The 12,585-nt window shown below is 35.2% G+C and overlaps 1 protein-coding gene across 14 annotated transcripts in view; it reads left to right on the top strand.

Moving 5' to 3' along the window:
• The window catches only part of znf618 (zinc finger protein 618), a 46,817-nt gene that overhangs the window by 10,824 nt on the left and 23,408 nt on the right, over positions 1-12,585 (top strand). For 12 of the 14 annotated variants that reach the window (XM_081613464.1, XM_081613461.1, XM_081613457.1 and 9 more), the window contains 2 exons: positions 4,358-4,685; positions 7,548-7,625. In XM_081613464.1, the coding sequence (XP_081469590.1) occupies positions 4,385-4,685; positions 7,548-7,625 (379 nt within the window). In that variant the 5' untranslated portion in view covers positions 4,358-4,384. The remainder of the gene's footprint in view (positions 1-4,357; positions 4,686-7,547; positions 7,626-12,585) is intronic. The other 2 variants (XM_081613462.1, XM_081613466.1) reach the window with 1 other exon arrangement.

Here is a 12,585-nt window from a genome sequence, read left to right as displayed (position 1 = left end):
TACAGAACAACATAAGGTGGTGCAAATCTTGGAGGAACTTAAGCTTCAGGCTCATTTGAAACTGTTTATGCTTGTGTAGTTTTTACGACTTCTTTTTTGGCCATGACTTTAGGATGAAGCTGCATTAATTGTTGTGAAGCGACACATGGTGTTTCAGAAAGATCGTCTACCAGCTTTTAGGTCACACAATTATAAGAAAAACAGTTGTGTTGAAATCAAAATTCACTTGAACGATAATGAGTGGGATGGCTTTGATTTTTTTCACTGTGAACCTTGCACTTAATTCTGTTTTAACTTGTGACATTTTGTTGAATTAGGGGGTTTTGAAAGTCCTCTTATAGCTTTTTTGGGGAGAAAAGGCACGTCCAACCATCTGAGCAGTGCCGACTCGCAACATGCCACAAGTATCGTCAATTATATTTTGTAGAGTACAGTGAAGCATACCAGAATATTGAAATATTAATGTTAGTCATAACTTTAGAACGCTCAATGACAATAAAACAGCAGAATTTAGTGGAAAGTGCGGGGGAAAAAAATCCAGTTGAAAACGTTTTTTCAAACTAAAGGTCATCACAAAAACATCCTCATTTTGTTTTTTAGTGATTTATTCATGCATGATTAAAGTTATTCCTCAATCTGTTTATATGCACCATGAACTTCTCACACTTGTATCTTAATTTCTGTAGCTCCAGTACACAAGCCCAGCATGCTAAATATTTAATAAACTAACAATAGACTCTAAATAAATAATCATAGATGATTAGTTATTGCTTTGGTCTGAGCAAAGCAACCTCTCTCAGATCACTGAATCTTCCTGTAGGTATTCTACAGAGGTGTTAATAAAGAGAAATGTTCTGTACTTTAAAAAATTTGCCCAAAAAGCTCTATTTTAAAGAGAGGGTTTTTTTCTTTTTTTGTAAATGTTATTAGCTATGCTGTGCTTATTGTTCTCATTGCCTCTATGGTAATCATTAGCTGTTCTGCATGAATAAAGAAGGGTCAGATAGCTCTGCAGGTTTTTCGCCTCATCTATGTGGTTTACTGTGAGTGCAGAGAGAAAAATACACCCATCCTTTAGATTAAAACACGTACATGCATCTCGTTTGAGGATTTGACTTGCATTACTTACGTTGACCATTTTCATTCCAGTGAATATTTACATTCATGTCAACCTGTTGTAGTCTGTTGGAATATGATAGTGGTAGGATAATTTTGGTTGCAGCTTCTTATATTTCATTTTGTTTTTTGGTTTCCAGTGTTATTCTTTTACTTCAGAGTCTCAGTTTTCTGATCTTAAACAGCCGTTCCCCCAACTGTTCATTTACTTACCAGTGTAGCATCCAGACCAATATGTAAAACTGGGCTGACGTTAGAACTGGGGAGGAGGTTGGTCGCGTGGTGTTTGTTTGTTATGACAGTGACAATCACTCTAACTAATCACTTTAACTGAAGCAGAGAATAAGTAGTGATGTCAGCGTGGTGGTAATTTTTTTTTTCTAAAATACCGAAGTGTAGTAACTTATATGCGATATCGCTAACATCCATAATAGCAATATCTATGTCAGATTCTAGCCCAAATATTGATGTTGGTGTATCCGTAGTCCACACCATGATGTTTCCAGTCTAATGAGTTCTGTTAATAAAAATCCTCCTTTTTTCCCTATGTTCCTGCTGTCTTCATCTCTACATCCCAACAACACCTAAATATTAAAGGGGTGTTGTCTCTTTTTTTCCCCATCTCAGTTTAACTTAGCCACCCCGTTGTACTACTGTAAAGTAGTACAAAATGTGAAAGTAGAAATGGAAATAAAGTGCAGAATCTTTGTCTACCAGTAATGAGGGCCAGAATTTTCCATTTTAAAGCCTTCTTGGATCACGTTGTCTTCATGAAGCGACATATTTTTATTTAGAGATTTTTGGACGGGTTCCTGTAAAATCTAGGCCAAGTGAAGAAAAGAAGATTTTACATTTTAATGATCAAGCTTTCTTTTTAAGCTGACATTAATATGTTATACTCACAATAGTTTATTTAAGTGCAGCTAAATAAACTACATATTTTTCTCAAATTGCTGTATCTGCCCAGAAAAAAGGAAATATACTTTTAATGTTCAGTTACTTTAGCACAAAGGTGAAGTATTGTAAAAATTCACAGCAGTGATACTACAAGCTGCCCTTTTTCTGTTTCAGAGATAAATGGCCAGTTGTTTGAACTATAAAAAAACTCAAAATGATTTTTTTTCCTCAATTCTGAAAAGTTGTTTAATATCAAATTTCTTGTCAGACTCAAAAGCACCTCACCCTGTTTTGGTGAATACTTTCAGTAAAAAAACAATCAAATTTTATTTTCATTTGATTTCATTTAATCAGTCTGCCTTCTGAAAAAGATAATTAGCAAAAGGCAATCATTGAACTGCACTGTTCTCAAATGATGCTTTCATTGTGTTATGCATTTTAAATCTACTTTCAACTTTGCGTTGCTTTAAAACAACTTTTAATTTATGTCTTTTTTCTTTAAATTGTCCAGATCAGAAACAGATGAATTACAGTAGTTGCGAAAGTATTCATATCCCTTAAACGTTTTCTTATTTTATCACGTTCCATCCACAAAATATAATGGATTGTGATTCTGTGAGATAGACAGCATAACATTTACATATGAAGTAGGCTGATTTACTTGAACAACTGCAAATGAAACCTTATGTAGCCAATTAACGTCAGAACTCACCTAATTAGTAGACATAGCTATTTTATGAAGGCCTCAACTGTTTGTTAGAGAACAACAAAGCAACTATTTTTGAATAGATGTTGACAGATGCAGTCATTGCATTCTGACTGGACTTGAGCTATTTTGGCACGATGCATAGAAAAATATAATCTGGCAGGGACATACTTTTAAAAGATTTGCAACAAAAATATTTTGTACAAAGTATTAACTCGGCTTCTTTAATTTCCAAAAGTTGGGTAGTTTAAGTAGGAATCTGATAAAGTCTCAACCCTTAGAAAAACACCCAATTTCAATGTTTCCACCACCTTTTTTTTAACTGCATGTGCACATCTACCATTTGATATAAAAAAGAACAATGTTTGGTTTTAGTATTACCCATTTTAGGTCATGTGTCTTATTCAGAGAGAGGTGCTTTTGGGCTTTAAGGAGACTTGTTGCTGTATTGGTGTGCTATTATTAGAAGGCAGATTTTCCTTCCTTCCTTCCATAACATCATTCATTTTGGCATACTTCTGTTTTGGTTGGTTGCATTTGAGCTCATTCTTTTAACAAGGCCTTTTATAGCCACGTGGTAAGCTGTGTAATTTAGATATTTCTCAAATTGCAGTGATTTGAGCACCACAGGGGTGTAGGATTTAAGCCATTAAAGATGACTTCCAATAACAGCTAAGCAACACTGAACACCACCACAGTAAACATCTCCATCAGTGTCTGGTTTGTGTGTACATGACTACACAATTTTAACTATCAGTTAAACAGTCTCAGCTAGCATGCTAGGATATCCTAAAGCATTGAGGGTGCCCAGATTGTTTTCAATTAGAATTAGGTATAGCCAAATGCCTTCTTTCTTCACAACTTTTACAAATTATGTTAACAAGATGATTTAAACCTTTACTTTGAGGTAAAGACTGATAGTAGGATATTACAAGATCTAGGCAGCAGTTTAATATTTTGAAATTCTGCAAATATTCATATGTAGTAAATTACTCTGCAGACTATCAGTTTTTTATAACAGTTTCTAAAAGTTTTATTAAAACAGCTTGTATTTTTCAATTAACTAGTTTGTGTGAAAAAACAAACAAACAAGGTAATTCAATGTTTTCATCAGATGTTGTTAAAGGCCACATTAGAGATGGCTTTACTAAAGAGAAATGTTGTTTCTGAATGGAAACCAAACATAATTAATGTTTCATGCATTTTTTTTTATTTATAAACAAGCTTAAGAATTTTCAGGAATTATATTCAGCTATTGATTGGATGCTTTTTTTTCCACATTAAAAATATTAAAAGGCACAATTTCTCATAGCGCAATGTTATAATGCTTGACATCAATAGCACTAGTTCGCGTTCCTTGTTTCTAATTGGTTAATTGTAGGTTCCTCTCAAGCACTAATTAGATCCTTTGTTATCTCGAACCATAGTCCTGTTTTTTCATTACAATGTAAAAATGCGTCTCATGTTAAACATTTTTAAAAAAAGCAAGCTGTCCATCTTAGATTATAGACACAAATGTTTATTTCCATACACCATTGTATAATGCAAGAATGGAGAAAAGATTGGAGGCCATATAGCTTCAAATTACGTTACTAGGATGTATTTTTATATCGACTCCTGTTTTTACTCCTCGTACAGAAGCACAGGCTCAGAGGAGGTGGAGTCATGAGTGCACCGGAGGCACCTAATCCTGGGAAGGAGCAGGCTGAAAGTGGAAATGGGAATGCAGTCACGGATCCCTCCACAGCCACGAGTAGTACGCCACCGACGGTTGCTGTGAAGAAAGAGCCTGGGATCTCAGAGAAGAGCAACGGGAAAGTCGGAGATGCCAACCCTGCTGAGATCTGTGTCGTTATTGGAGGAAAAGATGGAGGATCAAGCGGAGGTGGAACCCGTAGAGCTCAAACCGAGGGTATGTTTGCCCTTGGTACTCCTCCTCCAACGAAGAGCACTGACTCATGCATAGGTGTGTGATTATACTGATATATCATTGCATTTGCTTGAAGTTTAAATAGTTACATTTATTTTTACATGTCGAATCTAGATCCAGTTTATGACAACAATATTCCTGCAGTGCAAAAATCAACATTCAACTGATTATTCTTGGACTTGTTTCTTAAAAAGATGGACTGTTTGAAGGATTATCGACATCCAGTTGATGCTCTGTTCAGTCATTTTTGAACTGTAATCAAAATGGAGTCATGTTGGGATAGCAGCTAAATATCAAAGATGGGTATTGCAAAATTTGCTTGAATAACAGGAGAATAAATGTTTTTATACAAGTTTCTTCTAGGGGTGGAAAAGATATGTTGTCTTACACATCATTCTTCCACACATCTGCCAAGTTTAAATTATGTTAATGTCCATTATTTTACAATATTGAGATACCATTCAGATGATTCAAAAATCATGTAAGTATACAAGTGCAGCTGTATATAAGGTTGATTCATTATGTAAATTTGGTTAAAGCTCACGGTCTAACACAACAGCATTTACATAAATCATTATTCTGGGTAAACTAGAGCAAATAAAAAATTAATTGGAATCAGCAGCTTTTAAAAACCAGCCTGCGCCGGTTCTTTCTGGCTAGGATTAATAATAAACAGGAATTTAATTATAGATGTTGACACAAACAACAGTTTGTCCAAAATTTTACAGTACTCGTAAATTCAAGTGTTTCATATTTGTATTCCGCAGCTTCGTATCTTCACAACTACTGCATTCCCAAAAATATATGCTCGCCCCTCCAAGTCATTGAATTCAAGTGTTCAATTTTATACACCTGTGTTTCATCACAGGTGTATAAAATTCAGCACTTAGGCTTGCAAGTCTGCTTCTATGACATTTGTGAAATAATTTACCGCTCTCTGGATCTCATTGAATTTCACTGTTGGACCATAAGATGCCACCTGTACAACTATTTCCACAGTCAACTCTTTAAAGTGCTACAATCAATCAAAAGTGATAGTGAATGAAAGCAACAAATCCACAAAATTGTAGGCTATGAAACAACACAGACCAGAGACAGTAAATAAGTTGTGAAGTGGGCAGAGGTCAATCACTACACACCTCCAAGCTTCATGTAGTCTCCAAGAGTTTAGTGCATATCAGTCCACAAAGTAAGGTTCTTAAAGACCTGGAAGAGTGAGTTTAGCGTAGAAGAGCCCTGACCTCAACCTGAGCAAACACATAAATAAGAGTGGACACTGCTACCCAGGCTTTTACATCCAACATCAGTGTCTTCCCTCACAACGTACTTTTGGAAGAATGGTAAAAAAAATATATATATATATATTCAAATGAATATGCTCCTAAGTCCTGAGCAAACACTTCCTCGAAATGTTGAAGCTTTCATGGCCTCAAAGGATGGCCTGACATCATGTTAATTTAAAATACGAATGAGATATCGCTAAAGTTAATATGTGAGTGAAGGCAGACGGGCAAATACTTTTGGCAATATAAAGTATATAAGTATTTGGAAATGGAAGCTGACTTCTTGTGATTAGTGCTACAGTTTGAGTGTATCCTTCCTTCATTCCCCCGTGTTAAAGTCTTTCTACCACTCAATCCCAATTCTAAAGCTGTGCCAGTGTTTGCTTGCACCAGTTCTGTGATAAAACATTAACTGGAAGAAATATTTAAAATAACACAGTGATGTAAAATAGTGCTGATTCTCTGGTTGTGAATATCTTTTTTTTATCGAACCAGTTCAGAACCCACACTTTGTATAAACCCTTACTCCAGCACTAAAGATGCACTGATGAGAGAATTTGACCTGCCAATAGTTATTTAGCTGAGTCAAATTTATCTTTATTAAAGTGTGCTTCCAGCATTTAAAATACTTCTTTCTGGCCTTCTTGCCATGAGTGGTCATTAATTATTTATCTTAGGAGTCACAAGATGTGTGAGAGAGCAGTCTCTGCAAAGTGAAGTTTGATTAACTTCAAACAAAGACAAATGATTTGGAAGTCGACATTTTAAACTCTTCCATCTTATACCAGCAATTATAATGATTAGAGCAATTAGCATTAGTAACTGTTAACATCAGTCGTGTGTATTTCTGAAGGAATGTTGATGCTTGTCCTAACTTTGAGATCTAAACTCAACATGATTCATAAGAAAGAGGAGCTGAGAAGCAAAATGAAAACAAATCATCTTAGCTGCGATACATTTAGCCTTCATAACATAAGTTGTCTCTGGGAACATTTTTTCAATTTTATCATCTATAGGAAATGTCACCAAGAGGCATGTGACTTGATGTTTTGTGAAAGCTTCTTTTTGTACCTGAAACTTTAAGGACAAAAAAACTACTAAAAAGAGTGAGAATGACAGTCAACGTTTAACACTTGATTTTAGCAATCTAAAGAATCAGCTAAATAGCTCATATCAATACAGCATAGTTTTGTTTTATTTTAAATAGTCTCTCACATCAAAAGCACCTTCTTCTGAAGTTTTTTTTAAAGGGGCCATATTATGTATTTTCCAGAAACATAGCGCCAGCTATTGATTTTACATAATGCTGCCCCTTTAACACCTCACTGACACAGAGTTTAGCCAACTTTAAGTTTTCTTCCCACAGCTACAGCTGTTATAATTCTGTCAACATTACTATAATTTTTGCTATTCAACAAAAGAACAGTCCTCATATTTACATACTGAAATTGTGCAAGATATGATCTTAACATCATTATAACAACAATAATCTAGTAATAATCTTGAATAACTTTCAGATGTTAATCCCAATTTGAACCTTATGGTAAGAAGTTTGGCTGTAATAAATTAATTGCTACTTATGGTACTAAAACTTACTTTTGACATGTCTGTGCAGGTTCGTATGTATGTGCAGTGTGTGGGAAGAAGTACAAGTACTACAACTGCTTTCAGACACATGTCAGAGCACACAGAGGTAAGATTTTTATTATTTTTTATAAATTTCTTTCTTTAGTGTTTAGGATTGCAAAATGAAATACTGGAAGTAAGACCGCACAATATATTGAATTGCATTTGGTTTTGCAATATCAGTGTTTGCAGAAGAGTTGCTTGAAAGGTTATTGAATACTTTCAGGCTCCTCATGTTACTAATATTTTTTGCCAGTTTTGTTGTCAATTGTACAATCTTCCAGGAAGAATTAATGCTGCAAGTCAGTTCTTCAATTGGGATTAATTTTAAATGTATGTAACTGACTTGTAATCTTATTATTGGATTGGATTGAATAGGTATTTTTATTCTTTTTAGAAATTGTGTTGAGATGGAATTGTTGCTGCTCTATTTGTCCACATGGGATTTACAAAGTGGTGGCTGCATCTTAATGGCAGAGGTTAAAGAAAGGGCCCCCTCAAATCTGTTTTTATTAATTTGTGAATTGCTCCTTTTATTCTACCAAATTACACTTTTTCCATTATTATTTCTCTGAATTCCACCTTTTTCCATTGTAACCATATTTATTAACCCATAAACTGTGTAGTTGTAGAGTGAATGAAAAATAATTCAGCAAATCAATAGCCAGATAATTCCAAGATTAATGTTATTAGACGTTCACAAATATCACAACATGCTGTGGATCAACAAACTAGTGATTGTTTTTTAAATGTAATAACAAATATCACCCTCATTTTTTTGTTTGTCTTTTTTAAGATCTTATTGGCTCTAGTGGCCTTTATTTGATAGTGAATTGACAGTAAAGTGGGTAATGAGAGACATGCGGCAAATGTCTCCAGGCCGAGAGTGGAACCGGCGACAGCCGTGTTGAAAACTAAGGCCTCCATATGTGGGTTGTGCCCAACCCCTGGACCATCACAGCACCCCCACCCTCTTTTTTTAAAGAACCTCTCATATTTTTCATTAAAAAATAAGTCTTTATGTTTAAAGCTTTAGTTGATGTAGCCTATCAACAGCTGAAAATATTTCTTGAAACACTAAACTTACAAGCAGCAAAAGTTTGTGCACATTTGCATAACAAAAATGATCTGTCTTCATTTGTTTTTCTTCCATCTGTCACAGACTTAACCACTGAAATATGTCATTATCAGTCAATTTGTGTTATTGTATTATTTGCACTGATTGGGGTGTTTTACATCTTTTTTGGAACAAGTTTCAGAGAGCCTTTTCCCTTTTCGCCATGGCTGACAATTTTTTTTGTGTCTGTGTGGACAGGAAAGTTAATCTCCTGCCTAACCAAGTAGTGACAGGTACTATGGAGAGCCATTTCAGCCAAAATTAAATAAATAAATAAATAAATAAATAAATAAATGGGTGAAATAAAAAAACAAATGAGTAAAATAAATCAATAAATGAAAAAATTAGTGAAATAAATAAAAAATTAGTTAAATAAATAATTGTCATTTGTATTCCCTTTTATATTTCTTCATTTATACATTTATTTATTCCCAGATTAATTTAACCATTTTTCATGTTCCCATTTTGATTTGTCCAATTTTATTTTTTCCCATTTTTGTTTACCCATTTTTCATTAGTCTATTTTTCATTTAACCACTTTTAAATTTCCCTTTTTCATTAACCCATTTTTTAAATTTATTTTTCATATATCAATTTTTCCATTTCCCATTTTCATTTATCTGTTTCCATTTATCCCTTTATCTATTTTTCATTATTCTATTTTTCATTTAACCACTTTTCAATTTCCCTTTTTCATTAACCCAATTATCTATTTTTCATTTGTCCATTTTTCATTTATCCCTTTATATATTTACCCAATTTTTATTCATCTATTTTTTTATTTAACCACTTTTCAATTTCCCTTTTCATTAACCCAATTTTCTATTTTCCAGTTTCATTAATCAATTTCAAATGTATCCCTATTTTATTTACCCATTTTTTCTTTTATCTATTTTTCATTTAACATGTTTGAAAAAAAATTAATTTTCCCATTTTCAAATTTCCCTTATTCATTTAATATTTCCTTATTTTCTTATTTATCACATTCTATTTTCCCCTCAAAAGGGGGAAAAGAATAAATGCAAATGAAGAGAGGCACGTCATCAGGCTACAACTTCCCCAATTGGTTGATTAGCATCACACTGTCCTTTGCTTCAAGAAAGATGGCGACCTACTAACGGGTTATCAATAAGCTGAAGCTCACTAACTTAATTAGAAAATAGTGTTATGACTCCTGACTTTATTTTTCGTGTGGCCGCTCAGACAGAATGTGTTTCAGCTGGCGGCTCTCATGGACTCAGAGCTTCACCGTTGGGGGTTTTTATAGTTTGGATGAAGCGGCCGCTGAAGTTGGCTTACGATTGAAGGTTCGGGACACCTTCGTAGCTACCAACTGTGATCCAACCATAAGAAGCAGATTTTACTGTACACCGTAAGTGAACTGCAATATCCAGAGGCAGCTCTTAGGAGCATCGAAGAAAGAGTTGTTTTTGTTGAGCTTAGAGGATGAGAGTGGCAAGACTTGGAGATCTGCATCGGAGGCCAACTTTTAGACATGCACCGCTGCTGTCCGTCCAGGAGTCCTCCGGTCGCCCAGACGTTGCACGGTAAGCTAACGCTGATGTTTATTTTCCCAACTACAGTCATATTTGTAACTAAACTTGAGGCCAACAGGTTTTTGATCACCCCAAGGTCAAAAGTACAGCTTGTTGGCGCAGCACATTCATTAATGTTTCTATCATGTATGGTTTCAGATGTTAAGCTGTCACAGCAGACCATCCTGCAGGCCTGTGGTCTCAGTGTTTCCCTTCAGACTTCCAGTGGGCTCACAGCTTCAGGATGACCAGAGACCTTCAGCTTTCTGGAGCAGGAATACTCGGCCAAATGCACTGGTGACACATTCATTTTAAAAAATGTGGCTGGTCTTATAGCATTGATATGCAAGAACCGTCTGTATTTGACTGTTTTGAATAAACAAAATATGTTTGATTATTATGAAAGCTGTGTTCCTTCTCATCTGTGTAGTTCTAATTTAATCAAATCTCATGTTTTCACATCCCAGAGACAATAAAATGGATCGTTTGTTTGTGGCTTAAAATAAACTAAACAATCTTAATAGAACAAAGCTACAAAAATAGAACACAGATTGAAAGTTTTGGACCATTTTTATTTTTGGGTTTTATTACACTAAAGATTATTCAACATGAAGCTAAACAGTGAGTGAAGTACCTTGTATGTACGACAACGTAGAAATGAACAAACATGACATATTGGGTTCTTAATAGTAACCCTAACAGTTATTTTACACAGCTTGGTTTATTGAATAATGATTGTGTCTTCAATTGGAAATGGGCAATCTGAAAGTGTCAGTGAAATACTTTAACCAGTCAGTCCTCAGGTCTGTCTGCCCTGCATGTTTCAGGTGTTTCCTTCTGTCACACCTGGCCTCAATAAATGTCTGATTAATGGATGAGCTAATGCTATTGTTTGTATCAGGTGCTCTGGAACAAACACTTTAAAATGTAAAATGTTAATGTCCTGTATAACAGTGTGTTATAGAACATTTTTTTCATCTCATTGTGTTATTTTCAGTTTGTGTCTGAAGTTCATCACATTTCTGGATGTTCTGTGTTTCAGTTAAATTGAAGTTAGCAGGTTTTTAATCAGGGCCACAACACCCTGTGTGTGTTGGGTTTAAGAAAAGAGGCTGCTCTGTTTGAGCACCAGCATTCATTTTTCCTCTGATGTTTGGGTGAACTCTTCTCTGTAGAGGTTGGCCGTCTCTCTTGTTCTTCCTGAAGAAGATCCATCAGGAGTTCTGGTGCTGCTCACAGTCCAGACGGTTCTCCTCACTGTTCGCCGTGTCAGCCGTGGTCCCTCTCTCAGCCAGAATCTCCACAGTCTTTCTGTTCCTTCGCCCTTGAATAAACATAACAGAATATGTTCTGGGTGTTATTCCTGATTCGTTTGTTAATTGAAACAGTGTTTAATATCAAAATAAGATTAATTCATTTCCTTAACAGTTCCTTCTCCTGTTCCCTCAGAAGGGCAGAGTTTAGGAGTGACTAATTACATTTATTCAAATATAGTTGAGTAACTTTTTGAAACTCAAATGAACTTTTAGGAAAACTCTTACTATGCTGAACTTTTTACTTTTACTCAAGTCATTTTATGAAGCATCACTATTCTTATTTGAACTAAATTTTCATTGTCTTTAAAATACCAAAATTTCCACTGAACTTTATATTTTGTCCCCCTAATTGTGTATTTTTTTTATATTAAATGATTGATAACTTGATCAGTTACTCCGTACTTGAATTCACTTTTTACCAAATGCCTCTTTACTCTTATTTGTATAATTTCTTATTCAGCTACTTTTTACTTTTACTTGAGTGAAAACATGAAGTGCTACTGTTATTCTTGGAGTACAAATTGTGGGTCCTCTGCCCACCTCTAAGGAACAGTAACCAAATGTTGAGGCACATATGTTGACCAAAAACAGGGAAACTAAAGTGAGCAAGTTATACATCCACAAAGAACTACTTAAATTAATAGTCATATTACTTTATATGCATACAACAAACAACAAACATCAGCGTTAGCTTACCGTACAACGTCTGGGCAACCGCAGGACTCCTGGAAAAACAGCAGTGGTGCATGTCTGAAAGATGGCCTCCGATGCAGATCTACCAGGCTTGCCACTCTCATCCTCTCAGCTCAACAAAAACAACTCTTTCTTCGATGCTCCTAAGAGCTGCCTCTGGATATTGCAGTTCACTTACGGTGTACAGTAAAATCTGCTTCTTATGGTTGGATCACAGCTGGTAGCTACGAAGGTGTCCCGAACCTTCAATCGTAAACCAACTTCAGCAGCCGCTTCGTCCAAACTATAAAAACTCCCAACGATGAAGCTCTGAGTCCATGAGAGCCGCCAGCTGAAACACATTCTGTCTGAGGGGCCACACGAAAA

This window comes from Poecilia reticulata, chromosome 12 (genome assembly GCF_904066995.2).
Source record: "Poecilia reticulata chromosome 12, P_reticulata-male-v2, whole genome shotgun sequence".
Taxonomy (NCBI): Eukaryota; Metazoa; Chordata; class Actinopteri; order Cyprinodontiformes; family Poeciliidae; genus Poecilia; species Poecilia reticulata.
The sequence above is the reverse complement of the archived record's forward strand: the minus strand, read 5'-3'. Positions and strand labels throughout refer to the sequence as shown.